The sequence below is a fragment of the Nesoenas mayeri genome (genome assembly GCF_963082525.1).
Source record: "Nesoenas mayeri genome assembly, chromosome: 14".
NCBI lineage: Eukaryota > Metazoa > Chordata > Aves > Columbiformes > Columbidae > Nesoenas > Nesoenas mayeri.
Window position 1 is genome coordinate 5,321,717 of NC_137556.1, and position 17,952 is coordinate 5,339,668.

Consider the following 17,952-nt stretch of genomic DNA (forward strand, 5'->3'; position numbering starts at 1 on the left):
GTGGCTTAAGTATATCTTTAGTGCTCTGCTTTAATGCAGTACTGTGCAAACAAGAGAAGAATTCACTATGATTTTTTTCTAGCTAAAGTCAAGAGGCAATCTCCATAAACTACCTCTATTCCTGCTATTATTGATCAGGACACATTCAGCTATTTGTTCATGAAAACACCCATCTGATGAGGTTCTCTTCTCTGTAGGTCTCATCAGGGTAATATGTGACAGTCTCAGAAAGGTGTCTCTGCAAACAGATGTCCAGGAAGGAAATCCAATAAAATATAGGTAGAAATTATTTGTGCCCATTTCTTTTAATTCCTAGCTTTAAAAACCTTATTCATCCTTAATTTATGTTTTTAAATGGATGAACATAGTAATTGCTGTTTCTCCCCTTGAATCTCATCAAATCTGAAATCAATAAGAGCTCCATTTCAGAGCCCAACAGTAATAGCCTGGCTAGGTTAAGCCAGTGCACTGAACAAAAGCCACAAAGCTTCACTCATGTTTCTTTCTATGATAGTTCACTGCAAAGGTCTGTCTGCCTTTGTTGTCAAAGTGTTGGGAAATTGTTCATTTAAGGGCAACCTATTTAACAAAATAACGTGCAGCATCAACAAAGGTATTTCTATTAAAAAGGTAATATAAATGATTTAGAATCTTTCAGGTTTTATTCTTGGCACTGTAAGCACATTGGGAGTGAACCAACCCTTAGGCTGAGTTAGGCCAGACAGGGACATCCTGTGACTCCCGCACTGCCAGCTCTGTCAGGTGAAGGAGAAGCTGTTTCCTGACTCATAGTCCCAAGAAATAAATGGAGCCTGGCTTTAAGCTAGAAAACTCACAAACAAGATGAGCCACAAGCTCGAAGATGACCATGTGGCTCATTAATAAAGCGTGTGTCTGTAGACACACATTGAACTTCAGCAGCCTCGCTTCAGTGGTTGAACGTCTGAGAAATACAAAGGGAATATCAGAAAAGAACAGAAGGGCTTGCATCCAAACTGTGAAAAGACATACGAAGAAAGGTTGCTAAAACTTATGCTGACCTCTAGGTATTTCCTTCTTGACTAGTTTGGGGGTCCTTCAACACTTTTTCTGAAGCTCAACAATAGCAATGTCATCACTGAATTCCTTTGAAGCTCTTCTTGGCATTCTTGCGTAAAGTTGCAAAGAAACTCAGGAGAGCACCTGAAGTAGGAATACACAGTGGAAATTTATCAAGGAGAATATTATGCGAGCTTCAAACAGATCAGGTTGTGAAGGCTGGGGAAGACGCTTAGGAAATAAAATATAAATCTGCCACACTTTTAAGCTTGATTTCAGTGTTGGGTAAGTGTACAGTATGTTTCTTTCACAATCCTTCTGACATTTAATCAATATTAATCTGATGGTGGATGATTCTTCTTCTTCCTTAAACAGGATTAAGGTAACACAATCTGAACACATATTTCACCCTGGACTAGAAGCCTATACACTTTAAATAAATGCTACATTTTTTTTTTTTGCTTGGAATGTACTTTGAAGTGAAAGCAAACACAAAGAAAACTTCTCAGTGTCTCCTTCCTGACACACTTTGTTCCCTCCCACAAAGGACAAGTTTACAACCTGGGTGAGTGGATTTTGAAAAAAGAGGGCAATGTTATTTTAATTTGGCATTGAAAGGAATGGACAGTGTCTACACCTATTGCCCTAAAGGCACCAAAGCAATCAGAACTATTCATTAAAGTGTTGTATGTTTGCTCATTTGAATTTCTTCCTTTATACAATGGGAAAAAAATTTATTTGGAGGAAAGCATCTAGAAATCCCACCCCAGTCTCTGGGGAAATGCCCCCACCCAATTCAACCAAATCATTTTTTTCTAGATATTTTTTAAATTCTCTGTCACTGCTGATTACATATCAAATAACTTTTTTTTCATATTTGACTTTTACATTGATATGACAACAGCGCAATTCCTAACTGAGAGCAAAAAAGAATTTTCCTGTGGCTTTAATCACTGATAGGAAATATATATTTTCCCTACTGCTCCTTATTTTGCTAACGATATTAATTTTTCAGCATCACAATGAATGCAAATAAATCTGATGAAACTCTGCTGCCATGAACAAATGTTACAGACAGTGGAGGCTGTTTCCAGTCTTGCTAGTGCCAGTGCTAAAACCTGGTGTCTTCATTTGTCAGCATATTTCCTTACTTTCCTCATTTTATTCTGTCTCTTTTTCCTCAGGACCAATGACTACATGACAGCTTGGCAATTGCTCCATGTCTGCATTAGTACTACTGCTTAATTACTTATGAGGAGTGCATAGTGAATACTTGTAGCTGCTTCCTGAGGAACTTCATACATCTCCAGCAAAAGGTCAAATTCCTGTCCAAGCCCCACGAGCAGCATGGTCGTGGCACACACACTTCTCTTGTGGAGAGCACAGACAGAAACCCTGGAGCAACTGTGACCTCCAGGGGCCTCAAAGGAGCTTGAGCAAGCAGGAGATCACTTGCAACTGGATGAACTGGGAAAGGCCACCAACCCCCAGCTGATGGTACAGCGTTTGGTTCCAGAAGCACAGCCATGTACCCAGCAAGGTAGCAGGGATGCACTTTCACAGCACCGAGTCATCTTTAAGTTAGAGACAACTTCTGCCTTTGTAAAGGAAAAGGATCATAGCAGGAAAAATGTTTCAATTTACCAAGAGATGAGTCTTGTAGCACCATTTTCTCCTTTGAAAAAGCTATTTATAGTTACGGACCTGCAGTAAGGACACGTTTTTCAGGAAAACGTACAAAATCTGCCATACCGGCAGACTCAATGATGAGGCCAGAAAGCTCAGTTTCCTCTGAATGGGGCCTGATTTCAACACTTGGCTAAAAAAGTTGTTCCCTCTGCCATAAACAAATCAGCAAAATGCCATTTTGAAATCATAATGGCTGTTGTAAAGGGCAACTGTGCATGTCCTGACCCATAAATAATCGCTTCTGAAGAAGGGTGCATGCAGCAAAAATGTGTGGTAATCCCTGGAAGCTGTTGAATTTCTAGCTTACACCACCCTCTCAAATGACTGGTACCAGTTAAATAGCCTTGTGAATTATTTTCATGGAATATAACTACTCCTGCACTCATTAAAGTTACTCTGCTGTAAATACTGCAACAAACACAAGCTAGAAAGGACATGCCAAGAAGCTACTAAAACTGTTATGTTGAGGAAATGTGAGCGGAGTCCTTTAACCAGGCTGGCATTGCAGCCACGGTTCTGCAGGTTCCTCCCAGATCAACCTAATACAAGGCTCCCTGAAAATGTTTGCAGATGTGAAGCTCTAGAGACAGCTGGGCCAGCCCACAGACATATTCATTCACCACATTCGTATTAAATCATGTTCTTGTCTTGTACAAAGTGAAGGGCACGGCAAATGCTTTTTTAACCATTCCATGGGTAATAAAATCCACCACTTTGCATTCTGCAAATACAACTTACCCACTCTGACCCCAAAAACCGGAAAATCTCGACCCAATCCCTCCCATTTAAAAGAGCTTTCTAGAAGACAATCATGCAGTGATCTGACTGAAAATAAGCCTGGGCTTCTTTCTTCCACTAAAATCTCTGAAGTCCTTAATATATAACTCATAAAAAATGCTGGAAATGTGCCTTGGAATTAATTACTCCAAACTTATTAATAAATTTTCAATAACATTTCAACAGCTGACTCCTCAAGTTCATTGCAGGCACCTGGAGAGAAACTTGAACAAAAAACACTCCCAAACTAATGTTTCTGAAAGTCTGACCAGTTCATTGGTTCATTGCCCAGAGGGAATATGCTACAGTGGAAAAGAGCTACAAGGTAGAAATAGAGTTAGTGGCTAATGATCTGAAGGGACGGCAAGCAAGGGGCTGGAGAGATCAAAGGTAGGTTTTTGGCAGCCCTGGTGCTGGGGAGGACTGTGATGTGTGGTGGGGGTCGCATATCTCCTGCAGTCTTTATACTGGTAGATGAAAGGCATCCTACTCCACTCTAAATACAACTGTTTTAGTTAAGGTTTGCCAGAGGGAAAGGCTTTAGCCAAATTTTTAGCGTTGGGTTATATCAGAAGACAAGCTTATGCTATGGTAGTATAAATGTCTGAGAGGCACATTTTCCAGGGACCCAGATGGGAGAAATCCCTGTATTCTTTTACAGAAAAGTGACCTTGCGGATTCACGATTAATCCTATCCTTATTATAAAGCACAATGGTAATCTTAAGAGTGGTTTAAAAGCGTAGTTGATTTGTAACAGCACAGCAGCCAGCCCATGCAATCCTACCTCCCACGCTAACCCACCGCTCACAACCAGGGACTGCGAAAGCCTGTAAGCTGCAGGAACGCGTCTTTTGAGTTTCTCTCTCAGCTCACTGCAATGCATGTGGATTCCCATCAATACTTAGTCTTAAAAAAAAAAAGGTTAAATCCATCATAAATATTAAACACCAGAGTATACTGGCAAGTTTCCCCGAAAACAAACTTCAAAAAATAATCTCCAAAAAGGATGTCAAGGCCCTTGGGAGAACTGACACTGGCATGTCATCAGATGATGTCTTATAAGGCTAAATTAAGCATCTGACCAGAGTTTAATTTCTGTAAAAACTCACGCTAATTTAAATTGCTTTAGATTTAATTAAAAATGCTTTTGTATAGAGATAATAATGTAACTCTGTTAATTAGTATCAAGTGGCATCTAGAGGGCATATTTAAAAACTAATCTGGAGAATAAATAGAGCTAATTAACAGTCAGAATAATCCTTTATGATTGTCTTTTGTTTATAAATGCTATAACATTCAATATGTTATTAAATGAAATTGGTAATTAATATATATCAAAGTTATTTTTTAATGCTCTTTTAACTAAAGACTGTTTCTAATGCACCATTTTTCAGATGGTCTGAAAACGTTTCATTGCTGGAGGGAAGGAGGAGGAGGGAAGGGGAACCGCTGTATGACGTAACACATACGAATTCAATTAGGAACAGCTCATTCATCTCCCATAACCATATGTGTTCATGGGCCCATGGGGGACAAAGAACGAGGGATTAGCTTGCATCTATGTGGTTGCCGAAGTGCACTGCTGGCCATGGCGAGGGCAGGAAAGGTTTGCAGGCTCAGCTCAGCCACTTCACCCCATGCACAACCCCATGAGCTGCAACACTGTGCCATTCAACGGGTGGAGAGGGGGCAGATCCTGCCTTCAGAATCTAAGCCTTGCATAACCGGAGAGCTGCAGTTCTGAGGAATGAGAACGGCTTTGAGGTTTGCTGTCCTAGCTTTCAAAAGAACATGAGGTGCTCAACTGCTTGTAAAAGCAAGCGGTGCTAACAGTGAGGATGTGCCTCCGCAAGGGTGAAGGAGATGGCTGGGCAACAGCAGGCACGGGCAGATGAGCTTGCAAGAGAAAGGGCAGACCAGATTTGGCGTAAGGCTCAGTTTCAACATGACTTTTTGTAGGCAAACATGAGCTCCTTCTGAGTCATCTGGACCAAAGCAGCTGCTGAGCTCCTGGCTGGATCTGAGCAAGGCAGAGAGAATTCGTTCTTGTCTCTAGAAATGGTTGTGTAGGTGTTACTAGAGCTGACAATGGCCTTGTCCTCAACCAAAAGTTCTCATCCTCCAATCTCTCCTGTGGTGACAGGTATGACTGGATTCACTAAAACAAATAAAATCACTGAAGTACTCTAGTTTACATCATGCATGAGAAGCAGAGGGGACCAAGTCTGTCTTTCTGTGTCCTTTAATGGTTAAAAATCAGAAATAACCTCTCAAGATATTTCGTTTGGTAATCTGCACTACCCATGCTGTGCAAATTTTTGAAGCACCATCAAATGCTGCACATATCCTACGTGAATTTTTATCCACAATTCTGTGTATTCCTCCCCTTCGAACGCCTTGCTAATGTTGAAAAATCCCTTAGAAACCCAGAGCAGACTCTGTTTCAAAAAAAAGGAAAGCACCTCTTTTCTCATGACAAAGCTTCAGCATTACTTTGTAGAACAAACTTTCAGAATCAACTTTGAAGATCGTACAAAGAAAAGAAGTAATTATCATTAACAAGATTAAAAGCTAGCCACAAGCCCAATAACTGCTGCTCTAACCTCTGTGAGATGACTTTCATGCCAGACTGCAGACATACACTTCCTTCTATCACAAGTACGTGTTCAGCAATAACAAGAACAAGTTGAGATTATTTACATAGCATAGGCAGGTGTCAGCAGACACACATCAACAGCACCTGAGATCCCAAACACTAGAAAAATGATCAAAGGAACTCGTCTGTGTACTACAACTTGGACTAGCCTCAAGTGCCGACAAAAACACTGGAAGAAATACAAACATATGGTATAACGCTTCCCAGCATGGCAAACAGCCATGGCAACCGCTTTTGGAGACAAAATTAGATTGGGGAAGCAAAGCTGGAGAAAAACAAAGTCAGGCATGAACTCTGAAAGCATTTCAGCTCAAGGTCATTGAAATACTTGTCTGTAACTTCACCAGTGGTATCATTCTACCTTTTCTGATAGATCTGCATAAGCCAAATAAACCCTGAGAAACACTCAGTTGCAGATAAAAAAGAAATTGCACTACAGTGGTTAGCAATATTTTTGACGATGTTTATTCTGGAGACCAAAACAAGGCAGAAACTCAAAATAACTACCAAAAATAATTGCTGTTTTCTCCAAAGTACACAGTAAATAAAAAGCAATATTTTTCTAAGTATGTAATCTGAAAAAGAGTACTTGCAACTTGTAAGGAAAAGTTTCTATATTTTTTTGAAGAATCAATGATATAAATCTTTCTCATTTTAAGGTCTCCAAGAAAATACTTAAAATTTGCTGTTTCCTGACTTCAAGTACCCTGCAGAAAGACTGTACAATTTATTGGCTCTGAAGGGTGCAGCGCTACAGGAGATTTGTGGTAGAACATGGATTGTGACAATATTTCTCCAGCTCTGTAACACTGCAAGAATTTTGAATGGTCCTTTTCAAAGTTCTAAGCTAAAAAAGATACGGTTGATTTTGTGAAGTTCAACATTTATGCTGTGGAACTCACCTAACTTTGTGTAGCTGGTGACTGAACTAGTCCAATATGTACCAACAGTGACTTGCGAAGAGCTACACCTGGCCTGTCTACAAACAGGAACCTTCTAGAATAGCACGACATCACGTAACGAAAAATGTTAATGGTTGGATATTAAGTCCATTCATGATGGTTAGACTCTGAGGCCCCCCTTTTAATCTCCTTTAGATTATACATAATATAGTAATAATATGTTATATAGTATGTAGTAAATAACAATAAATATAAATACCTGAGATCATTCTAAGCTCCTTCATTGATCTCTGTGTTTAGGAACTTACTAGAGAAGTAAGCAATAATTTGGAGCAAGCAGATGCATCCAAATCAAGCCATTAGAAAACAGCTATCAGTGCATCCACAGAGACCAGTGGCACAGCTATGCGATTCACTGCCAGCAATATACCCAGTCTGGTCCTACATGAAAACATTTATGAGCAAATCTTAGACTAACCAAAGAGCACAGACTGAACTGGTGAGCAAGACAATTCAAGTTCCTAAGAGGCCATTTCATATAAGTATTGAATATGTTTGAAAATTTTACAATTACCACAATTGTTTAATTTCTCTAATTGAAACAAAACCAAACCCCATAACAAACAAGAAACGACCCCCAACCCCACAGTGTATTCACAGTTTTTATTAGGAACTACCAATGTGAAGCCCAGCCTGCAGGACAGCTGGGAGGCAAAAGTGGAGCTCAACCTGCCCGCTCTGTCTCCAAAGGCAGCTGGGGAAGCGGTGGCACTGGTAAGGTGGCCTCTCCTCCTGTGCATGGGGCACTCAACCGCCCCACAGAACAGCTGGAGATGGCTCTGAGATGCACAACGTGCTCTCGCATGTGGCTAAGGAAAGATAACTAATATAAAGGCCACCAAACTATTCAGAGAATTAACGTGAGGCTCTAACTCATGCTGTCATTTTCACTACAGGTCTCCTCCTTGGTGTTCACTTTAAGACGAAGGAGGAGCTGGTGGAAGTGGTGTGATTGAAGCCATGAAGCCTGAGGTTCCCCTGTGTAGTTTCCCTGTAAGTGCAGCCATGGAAGCATCCTTACAGCAATCCCACACCATCCTTCATCCCTGATCCAAGAGATAAAGTTGTGCAGTTTCCAAAGCCAGTTCTACATCTGCGTCATTGAGTCAGACAAACCACTTCCAGGGGAGTTTTTTCTGAAGGGGAAATAACATATTGTGCAAGTTAAAAACCCCCTCAGATAGAAACTCTTGGTCATTATCTGTCTGGGGAAGATTCAAAGCAATAAAGACAGTGAAAGGGTTTATATCTAAAAGAAGCTTTCGGCAAGCATGAAATCAGGCAAAACTACTCTAAAATTTGAACAGGCTCATATTAAAACAGTGATTTAATGAATAATCTTTTACCTAAAACTCTCAATCTTTCTGCTCCAACCACCACTTCGTTGTCATCTGCAGAAAACAGCAATTTTCCAGAGAGGGTTTTCACCTCAAATTTTTGGCTGTGTGCTTCCACTGCTTGGGGACCTAGAGGGAAGAAGAGATTTAGCACAACATTTTAGTAAAAAGTATAAGAAAATCACATAGTAGCTTCATACATTTAATAAAGCCAGCTGCTGAGATTGTTCTAATAGCTCTGCAGATATAACCTGTACCCGACACATTAAACAGAGAATTCTGTGCTTTCCAGAGGGTGACCTCTCATTAGAAAAGGGCACTGTTTTCTACTCAAACAACATCCCCTCAAATATTTCTACTTAGGTTTTTGTTCATTTTTATGTGTGTCATAAAATCATCATTAAACTTGGGATAGCTGGGAGATTTTTATGAAAAGACAGACCCACATGCGAAATAATAATGCATATATCCAGCTGTGCTTTGAGAGTATTGGTGCAGCTGTAAGAGGCATCAAGATTTCCTGAGTTACATTTTGCTTGGGCTGACACTGCAGTGTAAAAATTCCGGGTTTTCTGCTTGTTAAACATACCTGGATAAAAATGATATCAGTGCCACCCACAGTCCAATTTGAAAATCAAAAAAACCAAAAAGGCAAACATCACCATAGGAGCCAAGACAAATGGCAGAGTCTCTCACGTTCAGAAAGTTTCTAGACTAGTAAAACTTTCCTTCATAGCTCTTATTTAATTCTGCTGCTTCTCCTGGAGGCTGCTGTGCACCACAGCGCTGGAAAGCCTCTGGCAATGAGTTTTGTCCTGGAGCCTGATAAACATCTGCTGCCTGAATAGCAAATTCCGTGCCGGTTTGTGGCTCAAAAGCTGCAAAGAGCAGACCCCTCGGTTACCTGACCTCAGCTAAGCTTTAGACAAATCACCTACAGCCTTGTGCAACCCAGTCCAAGCCACAGCCTCCTTGGAATACACCTGCACAAGGCAGGTGATTGGACTTTGCATTACTTCTGGCCACTTTCCTGACTAGTCTCGTATCTCAAAAGACAAGAGAAGTAAGAGCTGACAGCCAGTATTTTCTTACAGGCAGGTTCTAACTCCATCTATACCCCATGTCTGCCAGCACAGGCTGTCTGTATTGGCATCTGGGCACATAAAGAATCACGTGCACATTTCCGACTACAGAAAAGTGAGGTTGTGCCAGGATCTCTGGAAACACTTAAAAACCCTGCACCCATTCTGAGAAAATCTTCCAAGCTTTAAGTTTGATTTCTATCTTGCTAATTAACTGCTTCTCTACCCATCACTGCAGCACACACTGCATGGGACCCTGTCTTTGCTCCACTCTGAAACCGAAGCTGCTGCCAAATGCAGAAATGAGCTCAATAACCGGAACATCACGCCGGGAGACATCACTGACTACGTCCTCCCAAGCTCTTACGAAATGGAGGTGCTTAAGTGAAAAAAATACCCTCTTGAAAATACATGGAGAACCAACAAACTAAACACGTTTATTCTGAATGTGAGAATCATGGAGCTTGGGGCTGAATTTATTTCCTTCCTCCAGGCAATTTTCATACATGCTGCTTAAATCACTGCTTAATGAAGCTGCATATTTAATTATTTAATACTGTGACTAGAGGCCAAGATGTTATATAAGCAAACCAAACAACCCAGCCTCACGTAGAAACAACATGTTTATGGATTACTGTCTCTGCCACACAGCAATACTTCTCCCGTTCCCTAGATAAATCTCAGTAAAAAAAAATAAATCTATCCTATATCATATATATATATTAGCATATATAATGCATTAGGCTCTTTAAACCCAAATTACACATGCATTCTTTCAAAGGCTGCTGCGCACTGAGGATTTATGAAACACCCATTTTCCCATCAAACACACTCATGCTTGGAAGCACGAGAACATTCATCAGTAGAAGGGCACAGATATTAATAGCTCTAAAATGCTAAGTGTCCCAACCCAGCCACAGTTAATCTGCAGAGTTCCCAAGATCTCAGGCAAGTTAGAAGTGTCTCAGGAAAAGTCTGTGCCTGTTAGAGCAGAAATGTCAGCCTGCATATGTTCCTCTTAACCCTGAAGTCATACAAGTGACCTTTCTGTCTCAGGATTGGCTTTCAAATGAAAACGATGGTCTGCTTCATTATCAGAAAGCACCAGCCAGCTGCCTCTCCAGCACGGCTTTCATGTCTCTCGCTTTGTTTCTACAAAGCGCAGAAGTTTTCATTTGTACTTCACAAGACACCTGGGCTCCCCTCCTGCATGCTAAAGCCAACGCAGCATCCCACAACACCCCCGCTTTCAGCCCACCTTAATTCTGCCACGTAGCCTCTCTCCCCTCCTTACCTGTAACCAGGCGAGTAAGGACCTTAGTCTTCTCATTGAGGATGTTCACTGTCACATTTCTGGCAGACTGGAAGTACAGTGGGTTGCCCTGGAACGAAACCATGAGAGCAAACACATGAGATGGGGGTGGCTGCCCAATACCAGCCGGCTTGAGACACCCAGAGCTTTGCATGTTGCCGCTGGGATGCTGTTAATGGCCCCAAGGTTTGGCATGTTGTTGAAGTGCAAGCTACCCTGCATTAATTTTTATTGTTCAGGATAAAACCATAATAGACACCTCTGGCTCAGATAATGTCCCAGAAACTACCCGTGTTTTAGGGATGGTTAGCTTTATTGCCAGCATAAGACAACCAACTTGTTATTTTAAAACGTGCAGGTGATGTGGGACCTGATCAAAGCTTCCTGAACTTCATGGTGTTTTGTGAGGGTGGCTGACTGGAGCACCACATTTCAGAGTCAAATCTGCCACACTGCACACAACTTCAGACAATTCCAACGGGTGACTGTGTCTGTGTACCACACAGCCATGTAGGTGCCCATGCTCAAGGGCTACGAATGAGGAAACCTTACTAATGTGTAGAAAGTGCCTTTGATCTCAAAGCACTTATGAACCATCCATCGTGTACCACTGTCTCATTCCAGTCTGGGATGCCAGCTTGGGATCAGACCCATTCTGTCAGGTCTGGAGATACACAAGAAATCAAGTCTTCCCCATTTGCCCACACAGATTTCTGCCCATTTTTCATTTTTCTGCTGTAAATATACCTCTGAGAGAAGTGCTAGAGCAGCTGTTTACACATAAGAGCCACACAGCTACCTGGCAGCATCCATCTCAGGTATTTCTCCCGCAGAGCAAAGCCAAAGACAACCCACAGAGAAAACCATCTGGCTCCTTCTTTGTGCAAATGCATCCAAGACACCCGGGAACTTGTGTTTTCTGCAGGCAGCCCCAGTCCACACAGCTGGTTTCTCCAGGGCTATTAACCAACTAAGGCGCTAGCGCAGGGTAACCCCAACTTAAATCAGCCAAAAATCTAATGTGCGAGGTAGAAATTCACTGCCAGTATCTCTTCATAATGTCTAAAGCAGGAATCTGATTAAATTCATCAGCTGACCAAGCCATGGGACTGGTAGAGGGGATAAAATAGCAATAAAATCAGCCAGGAGCTGGAAATTTTATGCCCATGTGCTTCTAACACCAAAGTCTCTTTCCTGTGTTTCAAAATCTTTCTATTAGGAATGAATAATCAGGACGGAGATGGAGGATCATGTAGGTCAGGCATGTTCTCCTTGTATCTTGAATTTATAAGGCACATAAGTAATATCTGCATTGAAGGCATTTTTCTGGATCATGGCAGAAGGACTCGGTTGTCTGCATAACAGGAGGCCACGAAGGCACCCATGGGAGCCCTGTGATGCCCTGGAGCTTCAAGGAACACTTGTAGTGATGGGTAAATTATTCCCAGCAGTGTTTGCAGAAAACAAACTTAATAAAACTAAACCAAAACCAGCCCTGCACGTAAACAAATATTCACAATAATGACATTTGGTGCCTTAAGTATTGGCGCTGTGCGCACCCATAGGATCAGCCCTTCAGTAAAAAAAAGGAGAGATGAGATTTGTTTGATCACTTATAACTAGACTATTATGGCCACATTCAACTATTTACAACTAAGTAAAAATAATAAAAAGAATTCCACTTAATCGTTTCCAGAGCTTGGACAAGTTTCAGAAGCTCTTGGTGACTCCTCACACACTAAATGAGGACAAATCATCCTTATATACCCCTGCGATGTGTTTGACAGTTTAAGTAATATACTATCTGAAATATTATTAATAACTTAGAAATAGGAAGCTGTGGCAATGACTGGTAATGATTTTTGCTCTTTTATATTCATTTTTATTTGTGTTCTTCTAGAAATCAATGTTGATTACTATTTTATGGCTAACAGCACAGAAAAAAAGATGACTTCACTTGAATACCCACTTGCTCTGGTATTAATTCTCCAATAAGGGTCCTAATTTGAACACCACCAGTGATAGCAGTTTACTGCTACATTTTCATTTCACACTCACAGATGAAGGATATTTTAAAAGGCATATAGCTACAATCTGCATAATCTATAGCCATAGGTGAGACTATAACCACTATAAACATGCCATCCCAAGCACAGAAATGTCACATTTTTGACTTCCACTATTTGACTTTTGTTTGTGGAGTTATGCAAGTAACTAGAGTGTTTTGAGAAGGCCAGGAAACCTTCTAGTCCAAATTCGGGTAGGAAAAATAATTCCCACGGCTTTGAAACTGTTACTGATCTGCATAACAGGAGATTGCACTGCATAAGTACTACAAGATAAGCCAAATGGTTAATACGAAAAGTCACAGAAAAAGTTGCTCCAAAGAAGTCTTACAAGACAAGCTGAGAGCTGGTATCCACCTACGAAATACATAATCAGACCCTGAAACGCTTACCCAGCACAGTCATTTCATTCACTGATTCAGAGCTCAGATTCATGCAGCCTTCAAAAATCTAAATTTCCCTAATGGAAGAGTTATGTTTTTATTGGTCTGCAGGGAAGGAACATTTCAAGCACTTAATGCAATGCTCGCTCTCATTTCCATAATTCTTCTTCCATTAAGAAAAGAGCTGAAAAAATCACTCCCTTTTGCTGAAAATTCTGCAGATTTCCTGTCCATCATCTTCTGTTTGCAAAGGTAACAACACTGGTATCTTTTACATACTCAAAGTTTAAAAAATGTTTCCTCTGTTGCAAGTTTCCTTCAATCACACGGAACAAAAATAATCACAGCATTAAAAATTTCTTAAAACAATTATAAATGGTAACCAAAAAGGCAAAACCCTTCACTTCCCTCACATTTTCATATTATAATGACACAAAATGAAATATACTGATGCACAGGAGCAAACAGAAATCTAGATTAATATGGCATCATTGCCACAATAAAAATAATTATGTAGAGAAGTAATATTCTCACAAACTGTCATAACACTTGGTAGGCCTAGAGGCAGACTATCAGCATGCAATAAATAAGCATGTCTGACTCTAATTATAACACTCTGAGACACACCACTGAAGTATCATATGCAACAACCCAATTCTGAATATTTCTGGATAAGTAATATTAAAAACCTATATATATATATTTTACTCTTGCACTTGACGCAAAAAAAACTGAAGTGAACAGAAAACTGGATTAAATATTTTTCCAGGTTCAGAAAAGTGGAGGAAACAATTTTTTTGTCTACCTGTTTGCCTCTAAAATGTTCCACCCAGTTCTTCAGAAAAGCACGTTTGAGATAAAGCACATCTGATATCGCCGATCACACAATAACCCAGCATATTTCACTGCCCATATGCTATCAGATACACTGAGAAATCTTCTTCTCTGTCATCTGTTCTTCTCTCATCACAAACATGACAAGGTTTCCCCGAACCCTCTCTTCGCAATAGCAGATGCTGCTCCCAGCCAACACGCTGCCACCAACTTGCTCTTTGTGCCCAGACTCGGCTGTTACGACTTTAACCTCTTTACAACAACCCCTATTAACTGTGTCATGTTAGCAGAGCCCCAGTTCACGTCCACCTGAGCCATCCCATTGCACTGAACTGCAGCCTTCGATTTAACTTCTTATGCAACTTTACAAATTAAATCAGTGGTCACCTCCTTTACGACATTATTTTATGTTATTGTTTCTTTCAAGTGGTTCCTTTGATGATTTGGCTGGAAATACTGAGGTAGAGACATCAATGGGAGTAGGATGCTGCTGCTTTTTTTTTTGTCTTTCCCCTTCAGCATGTTTTCCTGTTTGCTTCTGATTTATTTCAATCATTTTCCTTGCAGGATACCAATGGAGGATCCTACCCTGCTCCGGGCTGCAGCTCCATTTCTGGGGGTAGGCAAGGTTTGGATCTTTTAAGGACTCTTTGGGCTGGTTTTCTACTTCCAGCCCAGCACGAATCTACAATTCACCCCTGCAGGAAATCCTGTGCAGTAAATACATCATTCTGACTCTTACTCTGATCCCTCATTAGCAGACCCAACAGCTTAACAATAATGCAAATGTTTGTAGATGCACAAAAAAAGCTGCCACAGCTATTCAATATATTAAAATGTTGGACACATACTGTAGAATAAAGAATGTGAAAAGTACAAGAATACATCAAAACAGTAGAGCTTGTTCCCTCACTAAGCACTGAGGTACCCAGTAAAACACATAAGACTTCACAAAAGGTATCGACTGATTGTTTGCTAGGTTAAACACAAGGCAAAATAAGCCCTAAGAGCTCACTAGCTGTCTTTCTCTGGCTTGCTTTGGAAGAGATGCTAAAAACTCCTAGATCAGAGACAAAAACAGAAATAGCACTTTGACTGACAACCCTAATTTGTAGCTGAAGCAATCCCAACCAGTGCTGTCTTTAAAGAAACGCAATACTTTAACAGATGTCCTTAGACTGTTTTTGGGAATTATGGAAAATATTTGGAAATCTTTTTAAATTTAAACAGGCAATTTTTAAAATAATGCATCACAGTCAGTGTGTTTGTAATTTGGACGGTCAAGAGGACTAGCTTTGATTTGATCCTGTGGATTCAAAGACTTCACACAGTTAAGTGCAAATGAAGCTTGTGGAAATAATGGAAATGGTGAATTTCCTGCAGGCTTGACAAAATAATGGGAAAAATTAAAATATTAAAGCACAATTCACATTGGCAAGGAACCATCTATAGAGAAACTACTCAGAGCACCATTTTCCTGCTCAACTGTACCTTTCACTGACATTGCAGAAAGCAAACACTGCTCCATACACAGCTGGACTGTCAGAGGGGAAAAGTTCATTTTCTGTAAAGCAACCAGCCAGCCCAATATGAGAGCAAACACTCCTCTTCACTTGGGCTACAGACACACGAAGCACATTGACTTGCCTGCACCCTTAGTGATGGTTTAAGGAGCCACTGATAGAGGGGAAGTATTCATGTAGGTTACAACAAGTATATTCCTTTCCTGAGGTCAAATCAGGCCTGATATACTAGAAGCTAAATGTGATAACGGTAATAACAGCAATGATAGCCACTCTCCTGCACTGCGTTTTCCATTGGAAGGCACAACTCATTGCTGCACGAGGCAACATTTCTCAGTTTTGTCTGTTGAGTTGGGTACAAACAAATGGCTAAAATAAACTTCAGAATTGGTAACAGATACTGCAGAGATCAAGCAACTGGCACTGCTGTGAATCATAGCAAACCTCACCACACCATCATACAGACGTTGTGCATCTCCTGAAAAACAAACAGACAAAGCACTGGACAGCGTGTATCTTTGGCTGTGAAGAAGACAAATTTGGGAGTATCTAGTGAACCCTGTCCCTAAGATCCTGCTTGGAAGGGCAGCCTGGCCTTCATCTGTGTCAACAGAAAATATACTTTGGAAAACAGACTTCAGGCCAGACTTGTGAGCCAACCATCACTGTTTCTATTTCAAAAGTAAATGAAATAGCTTTTCTTCCTGTTTCTGATCTAGCTCCCCACAGCAATAACAGGGTTTTGCTCAGAAGCCTCCTGGCACAAAAAATTAAGTCATGTGGCTAAATCCCTAGGTGTTAGATTGAAAACACCCTTTAATAAGATTTGAACATACTTTTTGTTGTTTAATCACCAAGTGTCTTTTGATCTTGACTTTGTCCTTTAAACAGTTGAATATAATGCTCATGTAACTAAATCCCTTTTTTAGTAAAACTTCCGATTTGACGGGGTAAGCTCTTCATAGCAGAATGAAATCAAACCGTGAATGGAATTGGTAAAAAAACATCAAAACAAATGCTACAAAATGCCCCAGTATATGCTATATTTGATTGCTTTTAGGAAGGAGGCAATGGGTCAAGTGCAGAGATAACAAAAGGTTGTTTGCATCCTCTTCTTTCAGGAAACAAACTTTTCACAAATGTAATGTGCCCAGGTCATGCAACCTGGATCAGTGACGGAACTGGTACATCCCTGACCTGCAACTGGTCCCCAAAGACATTAATGTATAATAGTATCATGAGCTGACTCAATGTGCTGTATTCCACCTTTTGACCTTTTATTAAATATTCAAATGCTTAAAACAAAAATAAATAAGTCTGTTCTGCTATACAATGTACAATCGTGTTTGCAGAAATAATGTTTTACAGTACATCACTATGGTCCTGCCCAACTTGACACATTTTAATGGCATAGATGGTGTACATGTTGGAGTTTTATGTTCAATACCACAAACCCCCCTCTTCTATGGTATTTCTTGAAGTTAATTTTAATAACAACAGAAACAAAACATAAATTTCCTACATCTACCTTAAAGCAATTATATCTCTGACTTCTTTTTAAGGTGCAAAGAAGGCAGGTCTGTGATGTGAGATCGAAACGACTGGGTTCTGCTTTTGGATGGCTACTCAAGGGGGTTTGTATCCTTCAAAGTGACTTATTCCTGCAATCTAGGGGTTTCTGTCTTTACATGAATACCTATAATAATCTGATGAACACAGTCCTTTGAGAGAGTGGCTGCTTCTTCAAGATGCCTAATCAGCTGCTTTGGAGCTGAGGTTCTTCTGAAAATTAAAGTACACGATGTCTGATGACATTAAAAACAACACTGAAAAAATCTCCAAGACATTATATCTGCCTCAACTTCTTTGCCATTCTTTTTTTTTTTTTTTTACTCCATTGACTCACAATATGAGGAAAACCACAGATGACATGATAAAACTGATAGACACACACACAAAAATAAAATGCAACTGTGCATGTTGGAGTTCCATTCTGTATCCATGGGGGTGGGAAATCTGTATTTCTAACATTTGAAGGTTGCTGCACATTCACAAAACTTTCTGTATTGTTAGGACTGAACTGAGCATTGCTGGCTTCAGAAAAAATCCAATGCCTTTAGCATGCTCAGCACCAGAAGTCCTCTGGCAAGACACTCTTAGACGACATCTGAAATGAGGAGAACAGCACACCTTGTAAAATGACCGAATAATTCTGAAAACGCTTCAAGCACTTCACTGCAGAGTTTACCCAAAGGTGTTATACCTGAGTCAACCAAATGTGCACTGATGATT

At 40.4% G+C, this 17,952-nt stretch overlaps 1 protein-coding gene across 1 annotated transcript in view; it reads right to left on the reverse strand.

Annotated features, from left to right (window-relative positions):
• Positions 1-17,952, reverse strand: part of SGCD (sarcoglycan delta) — a gene marked incomplete at both ends in the record, with an annotated part of 123,583 nt that overhangs the window by 37,930 nt on the left and 67,701 nt on the right. The window contains 2 exons of the mRNA XM_080352988.1: positions 8,470-8,589; positions 10,837-10,924. Coding sequence (XP_080209114.1) covers positions 8,470-8,589; positions 10,837-10,924 — 208 coding nt within the window. The remainder of the gene's footprint in view (positions 1-8,469; positions 8,590-10,836; positions 10,925-17,952) is intronic.